This window comes from Chlorocebus sabaeus, chromosome 21, assembly GCF_047675955.1.
Source record: "Chlorocebus sabaeus isolate Y175 chromosome 21, mChlSab1.0.hap1, whole genome shotgun sequence".
NCBI classification, from domain to species: domain Eukaryota; kingdom Metazoa; phylum Chordata; class Mammalia; order Primates; family Cercopithecidae; genus Chlorocebus; species Chlorocebus sabaeus.
The window spans coordinates 3719778-3740176 of record NC_132924.1 but is presented as its reverse complement, the minus strand read 5'-3'; the positions used below and the strand labels follow the sequence as shown (position 1 = coordinate 3740176).

The following is a 20399-nucleotide window of genomic DNA, read 5'->3' as shown; positions in this document are numbered from 1 at the left end:
ATTTCTACTTGTACTGGTTTCCAAATGATATGTTTTGTTTTTTTGTTTGTTTTTTGAGACAGAGTTTTGCTCTTGTCACCCAGGCTGGAGTGCAGTGGCACGATTTTGGCCCACTGCAACCTCCACTTCCTGGGTTCAAGTGATTCTCCTGCCTCAGCCTTCCGAGTAGCTGGGATTACATGCGCCTGCCACCACACCTGGCTAATTTTTGTATTTTTAGTAGAGACAGGGTTTCACCGTATTAGGCTGATCTCGAACTCCTGATCTCAGGTGATCCACCTGCCTCAGCCTCCCAAAGTGCTGGGATTAAGGCGTGAGCCACCGTGCCCAGCCCCGAATGATGTTTTTAGTAAATTGACATATTAGAAATTTTAAAATTTGTTAAAGATACTTAAAATTTAATGTTTTAATATTTGTTGTATTATGTTGTATTACATATTAGTTTATGTTATACAATATGTAACTATACTATATGTGGATGTATTAAATTTAGTCACAGTATTAATCACAATAAACCATATATTGTAGTCAGTTTTCTAGACATGATAAATATAGGAGAGAGCCATACAAATTATTTTTCATTAATTAATCTTCATTGACAAACTGTATGTACTTTTCATGTACAACATATTGTTTTGAAATACATATACATTGTGGAATGGTTACATTGATTTAATTAACATATGTGTTATCTCAATTATTTTTGTGATGAAAACTTAACATCTATCTTAGCAATTTTCAAGAATATAAAATGTTGTTATTAACATGGTCACTATGTTGTACAATAGATCTCTTTAACTTTTTCGTATCTAACTAAAATGTTGTATCCTTTGACTAACATCTCTCCTACCATACCCTCTACCTAACTCACATAACCACAATTCTACTCTCTGTTTCCACAAGTTTAACTTTTAAAAATTTGACCTATTAGTGAGATCATTTACTGTTTGTCTTTCTGTGCTTGATGTATTCACTTAGTGTAAAGTCCTCCAGTTCCATCCATGTTGCTGCAAATGATAGAATTTCCTGATTTTTAAGGCTGAATAGTATCCCATTGCATACGTATGCCACAGTTTTTTCTTCATGCATCTATTCATGGACACTTAGATTGCTTCCATATCTTGGCTCTTGTGAATAACGGTAGTGTAGGTATCTCTCTGACATACTGACTTCATTTTTTGGAGGTAACATATCCAGTAGTGAGATGGCTGGATCATATGATCGTTGTTTTATTTTTAATTTTTTGAAGAAACTCCATACTGTTTTTCATAATGGCTATCCTAATTTACATTGCCACGAACAGTGTACAAGGGTTCTCTTTTTTCCATGTCCTCACCAGCACTTGTTTGTCTTATTGATAATAGTCATTTTAGCATGGGTGAAGTAACAACTTGTTGTGTTTTTATTTTTTTATTTATTTTTTTTGAGATGGAGTTTAGCTCTTATTGCCCAGGCTGGAGTGAAATGGTGTAATCTTGGCTCACTGAAACCTCCGCCTCCTGGGTTCAAGCAGTTCTCCTTCCTCAGTCTCCCAAGTAGCTGGGATTTTTTTTTTTTTTCTTTTTGTATTTTTAATAGCAACAGGGTTTTGGCATGTTGGTCAGACTAATCTCGAACTCCTGACCTCAGGTAATCCACCTGCCTCAGACTCCCAAAATGCTAGGATTATAGGTATGAGCCACCACACTGGGCCTGTGTTTTTAAATTTTTAATTTTTATGGATAGATAGTAGGTGTATATATTTATAGGGTGCATGAGATATTTCATACTGGCATTCAATGTGCAGTAATCACTTGAGGGTAAGTAGAGTACCCGTCAACTCAAGCATTTATCCTTTCTTTGTGTTACAAACAATCCAATTATACTCTTAGTTATTCTAAAATGTACAGTAAATTATTGTTGACTGTAGTCACCCTTTTGTGCTATCAAATACTAGATCTTATTCATTCTATTTATATATTAGTACCATCCCCACTTCTCTCCCTCCCAGTCCTTTCCTAGTTACTGGTGATTAACATTGCACTCTTTATCCCCATGGGTTCAATTGTTTTAATTTTTAGCTCCACAAATGAGTGAAGACATGTCTTCCTGTGTCTTGCTTATTTCACTTAACATAATGTCCTCGGTTCCATCCATGTTGTTGCAAATGACAGGATCTCATTATTTTTTATGACTGAATAGTATTCCATCATGTATATGTACCACATTTACTTTATTCATTCATCTGGTGATGGATACTTAGGTTGCTTTCAAATCTTGGCTATTGTGAATAGTGCTGTAACAAACATGGGAGTGGAGCTATCTCTTTGATATACTACTTTCCTTTCTTCTGGGTATACACCTACTAGTGGGATTGCTGGATCATGTGGTAGTTCTATTTTTTTTTTTTTTTTTTTTTTTTTTAGGAAACTCCGTACTGTTTTCCATAGAGACTGTACTGATTGACATTCCAACCAACGGTATACAGGGATTCCTTTTTCTCCACATCCTCACCAGCATTTGTTATTGCCTGTCTTTTGGATAAAAGCTTTTTTAACTGGGGTGAGATGATATCTCATTGTAGTTTTTATTTGCCTTTCTCTGGTAATGAGTGATGTTGAAAACCTTTTCATTTGCTTGTTTGGCATTTTAAAAAACTCACAATGAGCAGTTACTTCACACATGTTAAAATGGCTGTTGTCAATAAGACAAAAGAAGACATTTGTATGTCTTCTTTGGAGAAATGTCTATTCAGATCTTTTGCCCATTTTAAATCAGATTATTAGATTTTTTCCTATTGAGTTGTTTGAGCTTCTTAAATATATTCTGGTTATTAATCTCTTGTCAGATAAATTGTTTGCAAATATTTTCTCATTGTGTAGGTTATCTCTTCACTTTGTTGATTGTTTCCTTTGTTTTGCAGAAGGTTTTTAACTTGAGATGATCCCATTTGTCTATGTTTGCTTTGATTGCCTGTGCTTGTAGGATATTACTCAATAAATGTCCTAAAGAGTTTCCCCATTGTTTTTTGTAGTAGTTTCATAGTTTAGGGTCTTAAATTTAAGTCTTTAATCCTTTTGATATGATTTTTATATGTGGTGAGAGATAAAATCCTAGTTTCTTTCTTCTGCATATGGATATCCAGTTTTCCCAACACCATTTATTGAAGAGCTTATCCTTTCCCCAATGCATGTGCTTGGCACCTTTGTTGAGAATGAGTTCTCTGTGGCTGTATGGATTTATTTTTGTGTTCTCTATTCTGTTCAATTGGTCTATGTGTCTGTTTTTATACTGGTACCATGCTGTTTCACTTATCATAGCTTTGTGGTATAATTTGAAGTCAGGTAATGTGATTTCCTCCAGTATTGTTATTTTTGCTCAGAATTGCTTTCAGTGATTTTTTGTTGTTGTTCTATATATATCTTAAGATTGTTTTTTCTTTTTCTATGGAGAATGTCATTGGTATTTTGATAGGAATTACATTTAATCTATGGATTGCTTTGGGTAGTATGGACATTTCAATATTATTGATTCTTCCAATCCATGAATATGTTTTGTGTCCTCTTGCATCAGTATTTTATAGTTTTCATTGTAGAGATTTTTCATTTTTTTGGTCATGTTTATTTCTAGGTATTTTATTTTATTTATAGCTACTGTAAATTGGATCAGTTTTTATTTCTTTTTCAGATTGTTCACTTTTACTATAAAAATGCTACTGATTTTTGTAGGTTGATTTTTGTGTGTTGTAACTATTAATTTTGTTTATCAGTTCTAATAGTTTTTTTTTTGGTGGAGTCTTTAGGTTTTTCTGAATAGGAGATCAAATCATCTGCAAACAAGGATAATTTGACTTCTTCCTTTCCAGTTTGGATACCCTTTATATCTTTCTCTTGTCTTATTGCTCTAGCTAGGACTTCCAGTTTAATAACAGCAATGAAAGTGGACATCCTTGTCATTTTCCAGACCTTAGAGGAAAAGCTTTAAGTTTCTTGCCATTCAGTATGATACTAGCTGTGGTTCTGCGATACATGGCTTTTATTATGTGGAAGTATGTTCCTTCTATCCCCAGTTTTTTGAAATTTTTTATGATGAAGGGATATTGAATTTTATCAAATGCCCTTTCAGCATCGATTAAAATGATCATATGGTTTTTGTCCTTCATTCTGTTGATATGATGTACGATACTGATTGATTTTTGTGTGTTGAAGCATCATTGCATCCCTGGGATAAAGCCACTTGGTCATGATGAATGATTTTTAATGTGTTGTTGAGTTCAGTTTGCTAGTCTTTTTTTGAGGGGTTTTTCATCAATGTTCCTCAGAGATATTGGCCTGGAGTTTTCTTGTTTTGATGTATCTTTATATGGTTTTGGTATCAGGGTAATACTGGCCTTGTTGAATGAGTTCTGATGTATTCCCTCCTCCTGTATGTTTTAGAATAGTTTGAGTAGAATTAATATTAGTTCTTTAAATGTTTGGTGAAATTCAGCAGTGAAGCCATCATATCTTGGACTTGTCTTTGCTGGGAGACTACTTCTTATATCGGTTTTGATCTCATTACTTGTTATTGGTCCATTCAGGTTTAGAATTTCTTCATGGTTCAATCTTGATAGGTTGTATGCATCTAGGAATTCATCCATTTCTTCTACGTTTTTTAATTTATTGGCATATAGTAGCTCATAGTAGCCTCTAATGAGCCTTTGGATTTCTGCAGCATCAGTTGTAATGCCTCCTTTTTTTCTTTTTTTTTTTTTTAAATTTTTTTTTTATTTTTAGAGATGGGGGTATCACAGTGTTTCCCAGGTTGGTCTCAAACCCCTGGCTCAAGCAATCCTCCTGTTTCAGCCTCCCAAAGTGCTGGGATTACAGGCGTGAGCCACTGCACCTGGCCATAATGTCTCCTTCTTCATCTCTGAGTTTATTTATTTGGGTTTGCTCTTTTTTTTTCCCCCTAGTCTGGCTAAAGGTTTGTAGATTTTGTTTACATTTTCAAAAAACAAACTTTTCATTTCACTGATCTTTGGTATTTTTTCATTTTAATTTCATTTATTTCTGCTCTGATTTTTATTCTTTCTTTTCTTATACTAATTTTGGGGTTGGTTTGCTCTTTTCTAGTTCTTTAAGATGCGTTGTTAGGTTATTTATTTGATGTTTTTCTACTTTTTTTGATGTAGGAACTTGTTACTATAAACTTTGTTCTTAGTACGGCTTTTGCTGTATCCCGTAGATTTTGGTGTGTTATATTTCCATTTTCATTTGTTTCAATAAATTTTAAAATTACCTTCTTTATTTCCTCATTGACCCACTGGTCATTCAGGAACACATTGCTTAATTTCCATGTGTTTATGTAGTTTCCAAAGTTCCTCTTGTTATTGATCTATACTTTTATTCCATTGTAGTCAGGGATAATACTTGATTTCATATTTTGAATTGTTTAAGACTTGTTTTGTGGCCTAACATATTCTCTATCCTTGAGAATATGCTACATGCTGAGGAGATGAATGTGCATTCTGTAGCCATTGTCTGAAATGTCCTATAACTATCTTTTAGGTCCATTTGGTCCATACTGCAGATTAAGTCTGATTTTTTTGCTGATTTTCTGTCTGGATGATCTGTCCAATGCCAAAAATGGAGTGTTGAAGTCTCCAGCTATTATTGTAGTATAATCTTTCTCTTTCTTTAGCTGTAATAATATTTCTTTCATATATCTAAGTGCTCCAATGTTGGGTACATACATATTTATAGTGGTTATGGTCTCTTGCTGAATTGATCCTTTTATCAATAAGTAATGAATCTTCCTTGTCTGTTTTTACAGTTTTTGTATTGAAATATATTTTATCTGATGTAAGTATACATTTTCTTTTTTGGTTTCCATTGGCATGGAATTATCTTCCCGTCCCTTTATTTTTAGTCTATGTGTGTCTTTTTAGGTGAAGTGTGTTCTAGTAGGTAACAGATCGTTGGTTTTTTTTGTTTTTTTTTTTTTAAATCCAATCAGCCACTCTGTCTTTTCTTTCTTTCTTTTTTCCTTTTTTTTTTTTTTTTTTTTTTTGAGACAGAGTCTTGCTCTGTCACCCAGGCTGGAGTGCAATGGCACAATCTCAGCTCACTGCAACCTCCAACCTGTATTTCCCGGTTCAAGCGATTCTCCTGCCTCAGCCTGCCGAGTAGCTGGGATTACAGGTGCCCACCACCATGCCTGGCTAATCACTCTATATCTCTTGATTGGAGAGTTTAATCCATTTACATTCAATGTTATTATTGATAAGTAAGGACTTACTCTTGTCATTTTGTTATTTGTTTTCTGGTGGGTTTGTGGTCTTCTCTTCCTTTTTACCTACTTTCTTATCTTCTTTTTAGTCCAGGTGATTTTCTCTGATGGTATGCTTTAATTTCTTGCTTTTTATTTTTTGTGTATCTGTTGTATGTTTTTTGATTTGAGGTTACCATGGGGCTTATATATAACATCTTATAACCCATTATTTAAACTGATTACAACTTACCCCTGATTGCATAAATGAACAAAGAAACTAACAAGCAAAAACTAATAAAAACTTTACACTTTAACTTCATCCCTCCACTTTATTAACATTTTAAAAATTTCTATTTATATCTTATGCTGTCTATGTCTTGAAAAGTAGTTGTAGTTACTATTTTTGATAGGTTTACCTTTTAGTATTTCTACTCCAGATATGAGTGCTTTACCCACCACAATAAGCTTATTTTAATATTCCATGTGTATCTGTATACTTACTATTAGATTGGTGCAAAAGTAGTTGCGGTTTTTGCTATTAAAAGTTATGGCATTAAAAGTAATGGCAAAAAACACAGTTCCTCTTTTTTTTATTAAGACAGAGTCTAGCTCTGTCTGCCAGACTGGAGTGCAATGGTACGATCTCAGCTCACTACAACCTCCACCTCCTGGGTTCAAGCACTTCTCCTGCCTCAGCCTTCTAAGTAGCTGGGATTACAGGTGCCCACCACCACGCTCAGCTAATTTTTGTATTTTGAGTAGAGATGGGGTTTCACTATGTTGACCAGGCTGGTCTTGAACTCCTTACCTCGTGAGCCTCAGCCTCTCAAAGTGCTGGGATTACAAGCATGAGCCACCATGCCTGGCCCACAGTTCCTCTTGAGTCAACCTAATATTACTAGTGAGTCTTGTACCTTCAATTGGTTTCATATATATATGTGTGTGTATGTGTGTGTATGTGTGTGTGTGTGTATGTGTATATATATATATATATAAGAATTCTCTTTAGTATTTATTTTAGGACAAGTTTGGTGTTAATGAAATCCTTCTTTTATTTGTCTGGGAAAGTCTTCATTTCTCCTTCATATTTGTAGGATATTTTTGCTGGTTATACCATTCTTGACTAAAAGGTTTTCTTCTTCAGGATTTTACATATGTCATGCCACTCTCTCCTGGTCTGTAAAGTTTTCACTAAAAAGTGTGCTGCCAGACACGTTGAAACTCTATCGTATGTTGTTTGTTTGTTTTCTCTTGCTGCTTTTAGGATCCTTTCTTTATCCTTGACCTTTGGGAGTTTGATTATCACATGCATTGAGGTAGTCTTCTATGGGTTAAATCTGCTTGGTGTTCTATAACCTTCTTGTACTTGAACATTGATATTTTTCTCTAGGTTTGAGACATTCCCTGATATTATCCCTCTGAGTAGTCTTTCTCTTCCTATCCCTCTCTCTCTCTGCCTCCTTTTTTTTTTTTTTTTTTTTTTTTGAGATGGAGTCTGACTCTGTCGCCCAGGCTGGAGTGCAGTGGCCAGATCTCAGCTCACTGCAAGCTCCGCCTCCCGGGTTTATGCCATTCTCCTGCCTCAGCCTCCCGAGTAGCTGTGACTACAGGCGCCCACCAACTCGCCTGGCTAGTTTTTTGTATTTTTTAGTAGAATCAGGGTTTCACTGGGTTAGCCAGGATGGTCTCGATCTCCTGACCTTGTGATCCGCCCATCTCAGCCTCCCAAAGTGCTGGGATTACAGGCTTGAGCCACCGCTTCCGGCCTCTGCCTCCTTTTTAAGGCCAATAACTCTTAGATTTGCCGTTTTGAGGCTATTTTTAGATCTCGCAGGCACACTTTATTTTTAGTTTCATTTTTCTTTTCTTTTTCTTTCTTTTTTTTTGAGACGAAGTCTCGCTCTGTCGCCCAGGCTGGAGTGCAGTAGCCAGATCTCAGCTCACTGCAAGCTCCGCCTCCCGGGTTCATGCCATTCTCCTGCCTCAGCCTCCCCAGTACCTGGGACTACAGGCACCCACCACCATGCCCAGCTAATTTTTTGTATGTTTTTTAGTAGAGATGGGGTTTCACCATGTTAGCCAGGATGTTCTTGATCTCCTGACCTCGTGATCCACCCGCCTTGGCCTCCCAAAGTGCTGGGATTACAGGCGTGAGCCACCACACGCGGCCTCATTTTTCTTTTGTCTCCTCTAACTGTATTTTCAAATAGCTTTCTTCAAGTTCACTAATTTTTTCTTCTGCTTGACCAGTTCTGCTGTTAAGAGACTCTGATGCATTCTTCAGTATGTCCATTAAATTTTTCAGTTTCATTATTTCTGCTTGATTTTTAAAATTATTTTAATCTCTTTGGTAAATGTATCTAATATAATTCTGGATTTCTTCTCTGTGTTATCTTGAATTTCATTGAGCTCTTCTAAAACAGCTATTTTGAGTTCTCTGAAAGGTTACATATCTCTGTCCTGAGATGTGTGATTGGGATTGGTCATTAGTGCCTTACATGGTTCATTTGGTGAGGTCATGTTTTCTGGGATGGTCTTGATGCTTGTCATTGTTCATCTATGTCTGGGCATTGAAGAGTTAGATATTTATTGTAGTCTTTGCCATCTGGGCTCAGTTGTGCCTGTTCTTCTTGAGAAGGTTTTCTAAGTATTCAAAGGGAATTTACTAGGGAGTACCCTAAGTCCAGTAACACTGTGACTCTAGCAGACTCATACTGCCTCAGTGGTCTTGGATAATATCTGGGAGAATTCCTTGGACTATTAGGCAGAATCTCTCAAACTCTTTTCTCACTTTCTCCCAAACTGAAGGAGTCTCTCTGTCTGTGCTAGGTTGCTTGGAGTTGAGGGAAGGGTGACATCATCGCTCCTGTGGACACCACAGCTGGTACTGTGCTGGGTCACGTATGAAGCCAGCAAATTACTAGGTCTTGCCCAAGGCCCATGGCAACTACTGCCTTGCTACTACTGATGTTTAAGGCTCAAGGGCTCTTTAGTCAGCAGGTGGTGAGTCCTGCCGGGCTGGGTCCGTCTCTTCAGTGCAGCAAGTTCCCTTCTGTCCCAGAGTGGGTCTAGAAATGTCCAGGAAGTAGGGCCTGGAATTGGGGGCTTCAGGAATCAGTTTAGTGGTGTGTTTTCCTGTGGCTGAGCTGCTACTCAATTTGTAAGACACAGTTCTCTTCTAATCTTCCTTCTCTTTCCCACAAGTGGAAGGAGTCTGTCTTTGAGCTGCACTGCCTGGAGTTGGGGGAGGTGTGATACAAGCACTTCTTGGCCACCAAAACTGATGGCTCACTGGGTCATGCGCATTCCCATTCCAGTGGCTCTGAGCGAGTTCAGCACCTGGATTTGCCCAGGAACTGCAGACCTTGTGGCCTGACTGCCTTTCAAATTTATTCAGGACCCCAGGGCACTTTAATTAACTAGTGGTGGAGGCAGCTGGAACTGAAGTTCCTATCTGTCTCTGGCATGGGAGATTCCTCTTTAGTGGGAGCTAGTTTAAATGCTCCCTTTGGCCGGGAGTGGTGGCTCACACCTGCAGTCCCAGCACTTTGGGAGGCCAAGGCGGGCAGATCACCTGAGGTCAGGAGTTCGAGACCAGCCTGACCAATGTGGTGAAACCCTGTCTCAACTAAAAATACAAAAATTAGCTGGGCTTGGTGGTGTGCAGCTGTAGTCCCAGCTACTCGGGAGGCTGAGACAGGAGAATCACTTGAATCTGGGAGGTGGAGGTTGCAGTAAGCCGAGATCACGCCACTGCACTCCAGCCTGGTTGAAAGAGCGAGATTCCATCTAAAAAAAAAAAAAAAAAAAAAAAATGCTCCCTTTGTGGGCACTAGCAGAATTCTGCCCTGTGTTGTTTTCCACTGTGACAGGGCAGTCACTGAGTTCCAATGCAAAGTCCCATAATCACTTCACTCTCCCTCCCCAAAGCACACAGATTCTCTCTCTGTTCAGTATGGTGCTGCTGGGGGATGAATGTCAGATGGTATAGGCTATGCAAGACTCTCTTTACTGCAATCTCCAGTGCCTCTTTTCTTGATATAATATTAAAACCAGGTACTGAGATTGCTCACCTGATTTTTCATTCTTACGAAGGTGCTTTTTTGCATGGATAATTGTTTAATTTGGTGTTTATGTAGGGGAATGATTGATGAGGGATTCTATTCAGCCATCTTGCTCCACCCCACTCCCCGTTTTAGCAATTTTGAAATATATAGTTGCTTAGTATTAACTATGGACACCATGCAATGCAATAGATCACTGAAGCTTATTCCTACAGTCTAACTACAACTTTGTACCATTTGATCAATATTTTCTGTTTCCCCATCCCTCTGCCTCCCCACTTTCCTCTACTCACCACCTGTCTACTCTCTATTTCTGTGAGACTTTTAGTTACCACATGTAAGTGAGATTATACAGTATTTGTCCTTCTGTGCCTGGTCTGTTTCTCTTAGCATAATGTCCTACGATTTCATTCATGTTTTACACATGACAGGATTTCATTCTTTTTAAAAGCTTTATAGTATTTTATTGTGTACCTTGTTGATGGGCACTTAGACTGTTTCCATATCTTGGCTATTGGGAATAATGCTGAAAAATAAAATGCTTAAGAATAAATCTAACCAAGGAAGTAAAATATCTGCACACTAAGAACAGTAAAACTTGGCCAGGCGCAGTGGCACATACCTGTAATCCCAGCATTTCGGGTGGCTGAGGCAGGTGGATCACTTGAGGCTCGGAGCTTGAGGCCAGGAGCCTGAGACCAGCCTGGCCCACATGGCAAAACCACTTCTCTACTAAAAATACAAAAACTTAGCCATGCGTGGTGGCGGGCACCTGTAATCCCAGCTACTCAGGAGGCTGAGGCAGGAGAATCACTTGAACCTGGGAGGTGGACGTTGCAGTGAGCCGAGATTGCACTACTGCACTCCAGCCTGGGCAACAGAATGAGTCTCTGTCTCAAAAAAAAAAAAAAAAAATGCTGGGTGTGGTGGCTCACACCTGTAATCCCAGCACTTTAGGTGGCTGAGGCAGACAGATCACCTGAAGTCAGGAGTTTAAGACCAGCCTGGCCTACATGGCAAAACCCCTTCTCTACTAAAAAAAAAAAAAATAGAAAAATTAGACTCAGTGCAGTGGCTTATGCCTGTAATCTCAGTACTTTGGGAGGCTGAGGTGGGCGGATCACCTGAGGTTGGGAGTTCGAGACCAGCCTGACCAATATGGAGAAACCCTGCCTCTACTAAAAATACAAAATTAGCTGGAGGTGGTGGTGCATGCCTGTAATCCTGACTACTCAGGAGGCTGAGACAGGAGAATTGCTTGAACCCGGGAGGCGGAGGTTGCGGTGCGCCGAGATCGCACCGTTGTACTCCAACCTGGGCAACAAGAGCAAAACTCCATCTAAAAAAAAAAAATTTAGCCAGGCATGGTGGTGTGTGCCTATAATCCCAGCTACTTCGGAGGCTGAGGCAGGAGAATCACTTGAACCTGGGAGGTGGAGGTTGTAGTGAGCCGAGATCACACCACTGCACTCCAACTGGGCAACACAGCAAGACTCCGTCTCAAAAACAAACAAAAAAAAGAACTGTAAAACTACTTGATTTAAAATTGGAGAAGAGTTTGCCTTCCTGCCGATATCTGTTGCTTCCGACAGCCTCCACTGAGCACCATGGCTCCTAGGAAGGGCAGCAGTTGTGTAGCCAAGACCAACTCCTTAGGGAGGTGGAAGCTTACCTCCTTTGTTAAAGACTTGACCGTGAAGTGGAAATACGAATCAAGCAAGTTGAGTTAGACAGGCAGAACCTCTTTAAGGAGGTAGATAAACTCTACAACATCCAGATCCTGCAGCTCCCCGAGGCATTGTGCAAAGATGAATGGCTCGATTGTTTCTCCCTTGGAGGAAACAAAGCTTGGTAGAGGCAGCAACAGCTGACCTGAATATCACCAAAATTGACAAACTAACCACCGAAGCTATTCAAACACCCCTGAAACCTGCTAAAACATGAAAGGTGATACAAGTAGATGAAATGATAGTGGAAGAGGAAGAAGAAGAAAATAAACATAAGAATCTTCAAACTGCAAGAGTCAAAAGGTGTCCTCCATCCAAGAAGAGAACTCGGTCTGTACAAGGAAAAGGCAGAAGGGAAAAGTCAAGCTGTGCCATCACTGTTACCCCAGCTTTGGGCCGATTAGACGTGTCCATAGTGAAACCAACTCCAGGCCTGACACCCAGGTTTGACTTGAGGGTCTTCATGATCCCTGGCCTGCACACTCCTGCCACAAGAGAGTGGATTTACAACATCTCAGGAAATGGCATCCCTCTTGCCCACAGCAAAGAGATCTTTCTCACTGTGCCAGTGGATGGCGAAGAGCACATGTGATTATTGGCCAGTGACTTGCAGAGGCTTAGCATCACCCAGCTAGATCCAGAGGCCTTGGGAAATGTTAAGAAGCTCTCCAACCATCTTGCCCAAATCTGCAGCAGCATACAGACCATAAATGAGAAGTCAAAGTTGACAGGGTGGACTTTTTTTTTTTTTTCTTGGGACAGAGTTTCACTCTCGTCACCCAGGCTGGAGTGCAGTGGCGTGGTCTTGGTTCACTGCAACCTCTGCCTCCCGAGTTCAAGCAATTCTCCTGCCTCAGTCTCCTGAGTAGCTGGGATTACAGGCGCCCTCCACCATGCCCAGCTAATCGTTGTATTTTTAATAGAGGCAAGGTTCCACCATGTTGGGCAGGCTGGTCTGGAACTCCTGACCTCGGGTAACCCCCTGCCTTGGCCTCCAAAAGTGCTGGGATTACAGGCTTGAGTCACTGTGCCCAGGCAAGACTTCTTCCCTTCAGGCTTGTTGTTTGAGTGTGAAGTTCCAACGCAAAGAGCCGTGTTCCTCTGTGGGAATTCAGGAAGGGGAGACATGCTGTTCCCACACCAGTTAGGTAGGGCTGTGCTCTTCAGCCCTCCATCCCAGCTGACCCCAGCAGTTGCTTGCAGGGGCCATGCCATGGAAACATCCTGTCAGTCTCCAGCTGAATCCTCCCTGCCCTCTGAGCTGCTGCCTTCTGCCCGCTGTACCTCAGCATCCTCTTTGCCCTGCCCTGCCCTGCCTGCAACCGAGGTGGTGCACAAGACCCCTGTGTTCTCCGGAAGACTCCCTCCACCACCCCTACCCAGAGAGCTTTTGCATCTGGCATTTCTGTTCTCTATGCTTGAGACTGGGAGGTTTGGGCTCAGAGAAGTGCACTTTGGGCCATGAGAGGGCTGGTCCAGAAAGTGGGGGGCACTGTACAAATCATCAGATCAGGACAGTTGGCAGCAGTGACCTCAGCAGGGAACATGCACGTCTCCCCTCTGGCACTCATCTCTCCTCCCCCTCCTCCCTTTCTTCCTCCTGCTGTTGGAGGTGCTCAATGGGACTTTGGGATCTTTCACCTGCTGTGTCCAGTAGTTCTTTCGAAGCCCACTTGTGAAACAGTGTTTGTTTGTTTGTTTTCCTTTTTTTGAAATGGAGTCTCAATCTGTTACCGAGGCTGGAGTGTAGTGGCATGATCTTGGCTCACTAAAACCACCATTTCCCAGATGGCAGAAATTCTCCTGCCTCAGCCTCCCGAGTAGCTGGGATTACAGGCACGTGCCACTACACCTGGAAAATTTTTGTATTTTTAGTAGAGATGAGGTTTCACCACATTGGCCAGGCTGGTCTTGAACTCCTGACCTCAAGTGATCCGCCTGTCTCGGCCTCCTGAAGTGCTGGGATTACAGGTGGGAGCCACTGTGCCCGGTCAACACAGTGTTTTATGTTTATCTCTGTTTTTTGAAGACCAAATACTGGTCTGGAGACAGCTTCCATGTCTTACTCTTCTACCTCACTAGTCAGTGGGAGTTTGGGTAAGGGAATTGTAGGGCTTAGATTCTAGGTTTTTTATGTGATTGATCACAGAATAATTCTCTCTAAGCTATCTATGGCCCAGTGTTCCCTGCCGAGTCTGTAGGTTTCACTAAGCACTTCTCTTTTATGGGGCTCGTGTTGGCAGGGGCAGGTATGATTTGCCTGGTGGCCTCATTCCCTGTGTTTAACCTGTGCCTGGGGCATGGACTTTGTTAAATGGAGTCAGCAGTGAGGCCCTCGTGCTGCAGCCAGCCTCTCTGTCCCAGAGAATCATGTGCTGTGTTCTAAGAATTTGAGAACCAGAGTCCTCACCCACAGGCTTGAAGGCACGTGGTTTTCTCAAGTAGGGCTCTTTGTGGTATTTGTTATTACTTTGCAACAAGACCATTTTCATAATATAGTCGTATTCAAGTTGAATTCTTTTGAGTTCTTTTATTGTCCTTTCCTTGAGATTTTTGTATATATTGTGTATCTACTATATATATATATGTATATATATTTTATATGTATTGTTCTTCTGAGTAATGGTATCTCTAAGCTGATTTGTTCTAATCAGAGCTAGTACCTGCTTTCAATAAATTCTGGTTTTGTGTTTTAAAAATATTGGAGAAGACACAAATAAATGGAAAGTTACCTCATGTTCATGGATTAGAAGAAATAATATTATTAAAATGTCCATATTACCCAAAGTGGTCTACAGATATAATACCATTCCTATCAAAATTCCCAAGTCATTTTTAACACAAATAGGAAAAAATCCTAAAATTATACGAAGCTAGAAAAAAACCCTGCATAGTGAAAACAGTCTTGAGCAGAAAACAACAAAGCTGAAAGCACTGTACTCCTTGATTGCAAGATATATTATAAAGTGATTGTAATCCAAACAGCATGGCACTGGCATAAAAGCAGACACATCAATCAATGTAATAGGATAGAATGCCCATAAATAAACTTAAGTAGTTATAGCCAATTGATTTTTGACCAAGGTGCCAAGAACATATACTGGGTACAGTATGATCTTTTCAATAAATAGTATTGGTTAAACTGGATATTCACATGCGGAAGAATAAAACTTTACTCTTATCTTACAGCATGTACAAAAATCAACTCAAAATGGATAAAAGTCTTAATACTTGAAATTGTAAAGCTATTAGAACAAAACATAGGGGAAAACCTCTATGACATTGATCATGACAATTATTTCTTGAATAGAATTCCAAAAGCTGGCCAGGTGCAGTTACTCATGCCTGTTATCCCAGCACTTTGGGAGGCTGAGGTGGGTGGATCACCTGATTTCAGGAGTTTCAGACCAGCCTGACCAACATGGTGAAACCTCGTCTCTACTAAAAATATAAAAATTAGCTGGGTGTGGTGGTGGGTGCCCATAATACCAGCTACTCAGGAGGCTGAGCAGGAGAATGGCTTGAACCCAGGAGGCGGAGATTGCAGTGAGCCGAGATCTTGCCACTGCACTCCAGCTGGGACAACAGAGCGAGACTCCACCTCAAAAACAAACAAACAAACAAAAAACTTCAAAAGCACCAGCAACAAAACCAAAAGAAATAACTAATAGCATGAAGATACAACCCAGAAATTGGAAAAAATATTTTCAAATTATACATCTGATAAGGGGCTGATGTTCAAAATATGTAATACTTTTGCTATGACTCTAACAACTCAATAGCAAGAAAACAAATAACAAAATAACACAAGGAAAAATGGACGAAGGATCTGAACAGGCATTTCTTAAAAGAAGAAATACAAATGGCCAAAAGAAATATGAAAAAAAATAGCATCTCTAATCATCAGGAAAATGCGAACTAAACACATGATGAAGTATCACTTCATGTCTGTCAGAATGACTGTTATCAGAAAGCCAAACTATCACCGGTGCTGGCAAGCATATGGAGAAAAGAATTCTTTTTTAAAAAAAATTTGTATTTTTGGTTCAGGGGTACATGTGCAAGTTTGTTGTATAGGTAAATTGCATGTCATGGGGGTTTGGTGTACAGATTATTTCATCACACAGATAATAAGCATAGTACTGGCCGGATGCAGTGGCTCGAGTCTATAATCCCAGCACTTTGTCAGGCCAAGGCGGGTGGATCACCTGAGGTCAGGATTTGAGCAACATGTCAAAACTCTCTCTCTACTAAAAAATAACCAAAATTAGCCGGGCATGGTGGTGCGTGCCTGTAATCCCAGCTACTTAAGGGAGAATCACTTGAACCTGGGAGGCGGAGGTTGCAGTGAGCCAAGATCGCACCATTGCACTCCAGCCTCGGCAACAGAGACTCCATCTCAAACCAACAGAAAAAAGTGCTCGCTTTGGTAGCACATATACTAAAAAAGAAAAAGAAAAAAAGAGTAAGCCTAGTACCTTTTCTATCCTCACTGTCCTCCCTCCCTCAAGGAGGCCCCAGGATCTATTGTTCCTTCTTGGTGTTCATGTGTTCTCAATATTTATCTCCCACTTATAAGTGAGAGTGTTTGGTTTTCTGTTCCTGCATTACATCGCTTCAGATAATAGCTTCAGCTCCATCCATGTTGCTGCAAAGGACATGATCTTGTTCTTTTTTTTATGGCTGTGCAGTATTCCATGGTGTGTGTGTACATTTTCTCTAACTAGTCTCCATTGATGGGCATTTAGGTTGATTCTGTCTTTGTTATTGTGACGAGTGCTGTGATACACATGCCTGTGTCTTTATGATAGAACAATATATATTCCTTTGGGTATAAACCTGGTAATGGGTTTGCTAGGTCAAATGGTAGTTCTGTTTTAACTTCTTTAAGAAATTGTCAGGCCAGTCATGGTGGCTCACATCTGTAATCCCAGCACTTTGGCCTGAAGAGGGTGGATCACTTGAGGTCAGGAGTTTGAAACCAGCCTAGTCAACATGGTGAAACTCCATCTCTACTAAAAATACAAAAATTAGCTGGGTGTGGTGGTGGATGTCTGTAATCCCAGCTACTCGAGAGGCTGAGGCCAGAGAATCACTTGAACCCAGGAGACGGAGGTTGCAGTGAGCCGAGATCACACTGCTGCCCTCCAGCCTGAGTGACAAGAGCGAAACTCTGTCTCATAAAAAGAAAAGAAAAGAAATTATCAAACTGCTTTTCACAATGGCTGAACTAATTTGTATTCCCACCAGCAGTGTATAAACATTCCCAAGAGAAAAGGGAATTCTTAAACATCATTGGTGGGAATTTAACTTGGTACAGTCATTTTGGGAAATAATATGAAGGTTCCTCAAAAACTAGAAATAGTATTACCGTATGATCCAGTAGTACCACTTCTTGGTATGTACCCTAGTGGAATGAAATTGATCTGTCAAAAGACATCTCACATTTTTATTTCAATCTTTTAAAATATATTAAGACTTAGTTTGTGGCCTAACATATAATCTATCCTGAAGAATGTCTTGTGTTTGAAAAAAATGTGTATTACTTTGCTGTTGGATGAAATATTTCACATATGTCCATTAGGTCTATTTGGTCTAAAGTGTAGTTTAAAGCTGACATTTTTAAACAGATATTCTGTCTGGATAGTCTATTCATTTCTGAAAGTAGGGTATGTAAATCCCTTACTATTACTGTAATATAGTGTATCTCCCCCTCAAGTCAACTAATATTTGCCTTATATATTTAGAAGCTCTGATATTGGATGCATATATATTTACAATTGTTAGTTTTTTGATAAACTGACCTCTTCGTCGTGATATGATGACCTTCTTTATATCATTTTACAGTTTTTGACTTCAAGTCTGTCTTCTGTGATAGGAGTATCGGTCTCTGTGCTCCCTCTTTTAGTTTCTAATTGCATGGAATATCTTTCCAACTGAAGTATGTACAATTGTAAGGCCTTTTTGCTAGCAGAATTTACTTTGATAAAATTATTTACACTAGTGATGTTATATTACATATTCTGTTAGCACTCCAAAATACCCAGAGGTAGTTTATAACATACTAACACAATTGTTAATAAAAACCAATAGCATATATGCATATAAAATATTATTTCACTCTTTCCTGCTTGTTCTTCAGGTAATAAGTTTAAAGCAAATTTGCTAACCTATAAATAATCTCTGCCTATAGTTGGTATGTATAGTGTAACCACACTTACATGGTTAAAAGAATTATAGCTATTAATCAAATTGTGCAGTTATGGGTTATTTTAAATGTGTTTTTTATTCATGTGTTCATTCATTATTTCATGATTTCATTCGTTCATGATTGTCAGGGATTGATAATGAGAGTTGTTGATTCATTACATTTTTTTACTAGTGGAAAATGAAAATCACTGTGACTTTGTTAAGCTCTGAGATATGCTTCTTTGTACCAATATGGAAAATCTAAAAGAAAAAACCCACACTCAGCACTATGAAAGTTATACCAAAAACTGGAGAAAATGGGTTTTACAGATGTGGGCCCAGACAATCAGCCTGTTAGGTGAGTAAAAATATTGCTAGCACAACCAAATGGACAATTTAGGAGTCCCCTACAAGCAGAAGACACAATAATTTGGGTATGAGAATAATTATACTTCTCCCATCTTGAGCCATCCTAAAGAAAATATCCTGAATGTTAGGTGTTTTTATCATCTTTTGATGAAGATAGAGATAGTAGGAACAACATCATGCGAGATCTCATTTTTATGCTGAAATATGTGTATTCAATATGTGTATATGCTGAAATGTGTGTTGAAGAAAAAGCCCAGTATTTTGTTCTATTTTTTGTATTTATATGAAATGTGTATGTATTATATGAAAGAAAGGATAGGCTGGGCACGGTGGCTCTTGTCCGTAATCCCAGCACTTTGGGAGGCCGAGGCGGTTGGATCATCTGAGGTCAGGAGTTCGAGACCAGCCTGGCCAACATGGTGAAACGCTGTCTCCACTAAAAATACAAAAATTAGCCAGGCGTGATGGCATGCACCTGTAATCCCAGCTACTGGGGAGGCTGAGGCAGGAGAATCACTTGAACCCAGGAGGTAGAGGTTGCAATGAGCTGAGATCGCATTACTACACTCCAGCCTGGGCAACAGAGCTAGACTTGGTCTCAAAAAAAAAAAAAAAGGATAAAGAAAAAGATGGAAAAATATTAGCAAAGTTTGACAAAAGATATTAAGAAGAGTTTGATGGAGGAACCAGCTGAAAAGCAGTAGTGCAGTGTCCTGGAAGTTAAATGAGAAAAATTTGAGAGCAGATATATTGCTCTAACTTGAAGAAGAATAGAACTGGGTGCGGTGGCTCCTGCTTGTAAGCCCGGTACTTTGGGAGGTCGAGGCAGGCAGATCACCTGAGGTCAGGAGTTTAAGATCAGCCTGGCCAACATGGTAAACCCTGTCCCTACTAAAAATACAAAAAAAATTAGCTGGGTGTGGTGCTGGGTGCCCATAATCCCAGTTACTTGGGAGGCTGAGGCAGGAGAATCGCTTGAATCTGGGCGGCAGAGGTTGCAGTGAACTGAGATCATGCCACTGCACTCCAGCCTGGGCAACAAAGCGAGACTCTGTCTCAAAAAAAAAAAAAAAAAAGAATAGGACTTGTGCTGCAAAAAAAAATATGGAAATATGGCACTGTAGTGTATGTAATTCAGTTATATCATTCATTGTTCTTTGCAGACACCCAAAATTTAGCTATCTTAAATGAATAATATCTTGAAAGGCTCTTTACTTTATTTTAGACAATTTTTGAAAATCGTCTCATACATTAGAGGTTTCGCTGAATTTTACTGTCAAAAGATGTGAAGAAGGTATGATATGCTGGAAAGTGGTGGGGATAAGAATTCACTCATACAAGTGTTGGAAAATTGTAGTATTCTTTACATGTACTCTCTATATAACATTTCTCTTTAGTTTTCAAGAAATCTTTGAAGCCAAAAAACAAGAGTTCTACAATCAATGTCAGAGGGAAGAAGAAGAGTTGAAACAGAGATTTATGCAGCGAGTCAAGGAGAAAGAAGCAACATTTAAAGAAGCCGAAAAAGAGGTCAGTACTGACATTTGATATAATTTGCATTAATTTTTAGGTGCCCTATTAATTTGGGGGTTTTAATCTCAAGAGTTTAGTTGATGTTTTTGGAGGATACTTGCTATTTTTCAAAAAGCAGCTTTTTACCATGTAAATTTGAAGATAGCCTTTACAAAATTGTAGTCTGTAATGTTTTTTTCTAGAGAACTTAGATAATTTTCCATTTAAGTAACTCTTAAGATAATTTTATAAAAATTTATTTATTTTATTTACAATTTAAATTTTCATGCATAAAGTTTAATTTGTG

General features: G+C 39.4%; 1 protein-coding gene and 1 pseudogene across 50 annotated transcripts in view; both read left to right on the top strand.

Annotated features, from left to right (window-relative positions):
• Positions 1 to 20399, top strand: part of LOC140709617 (septin-14-like) — a 120743-nt gene that overhangs the window by 27784 nt on the left and 72560 nt on the right. For 33 of the 50 annotated variants that reach the window (XR_012090170.1, XR_012090167.1, XR_012090174.1 and 30 more), the window contains exons 4-5: positions 19806 to 19874; positions 19978 to 20110. Coding sequence is in view for 18 of the 50 variants with exons in the window: in XM_073008762.1 (XP_072864863.1) it covers positions 19806 to 19835 (30 nt within the window). In the remaining 32 variants the exon portion in view is untranslated. Of the gene's footprint in view, positions 1 to 18404; positions 18570 to 19805; positions 19875 to 19977; positions 20111 to 20399 lie in introns of all 50 variants that reach the window. The other 17 variants (XM_073008757.1, XM_073008753.1, XM_073008750.1 and 14 more) reach the window with 2 other exon arrangements.
• On the top strand, positions 3967 to 14563 carry LOC140709615 (borealin pseudogene; annotated as a pseudogene).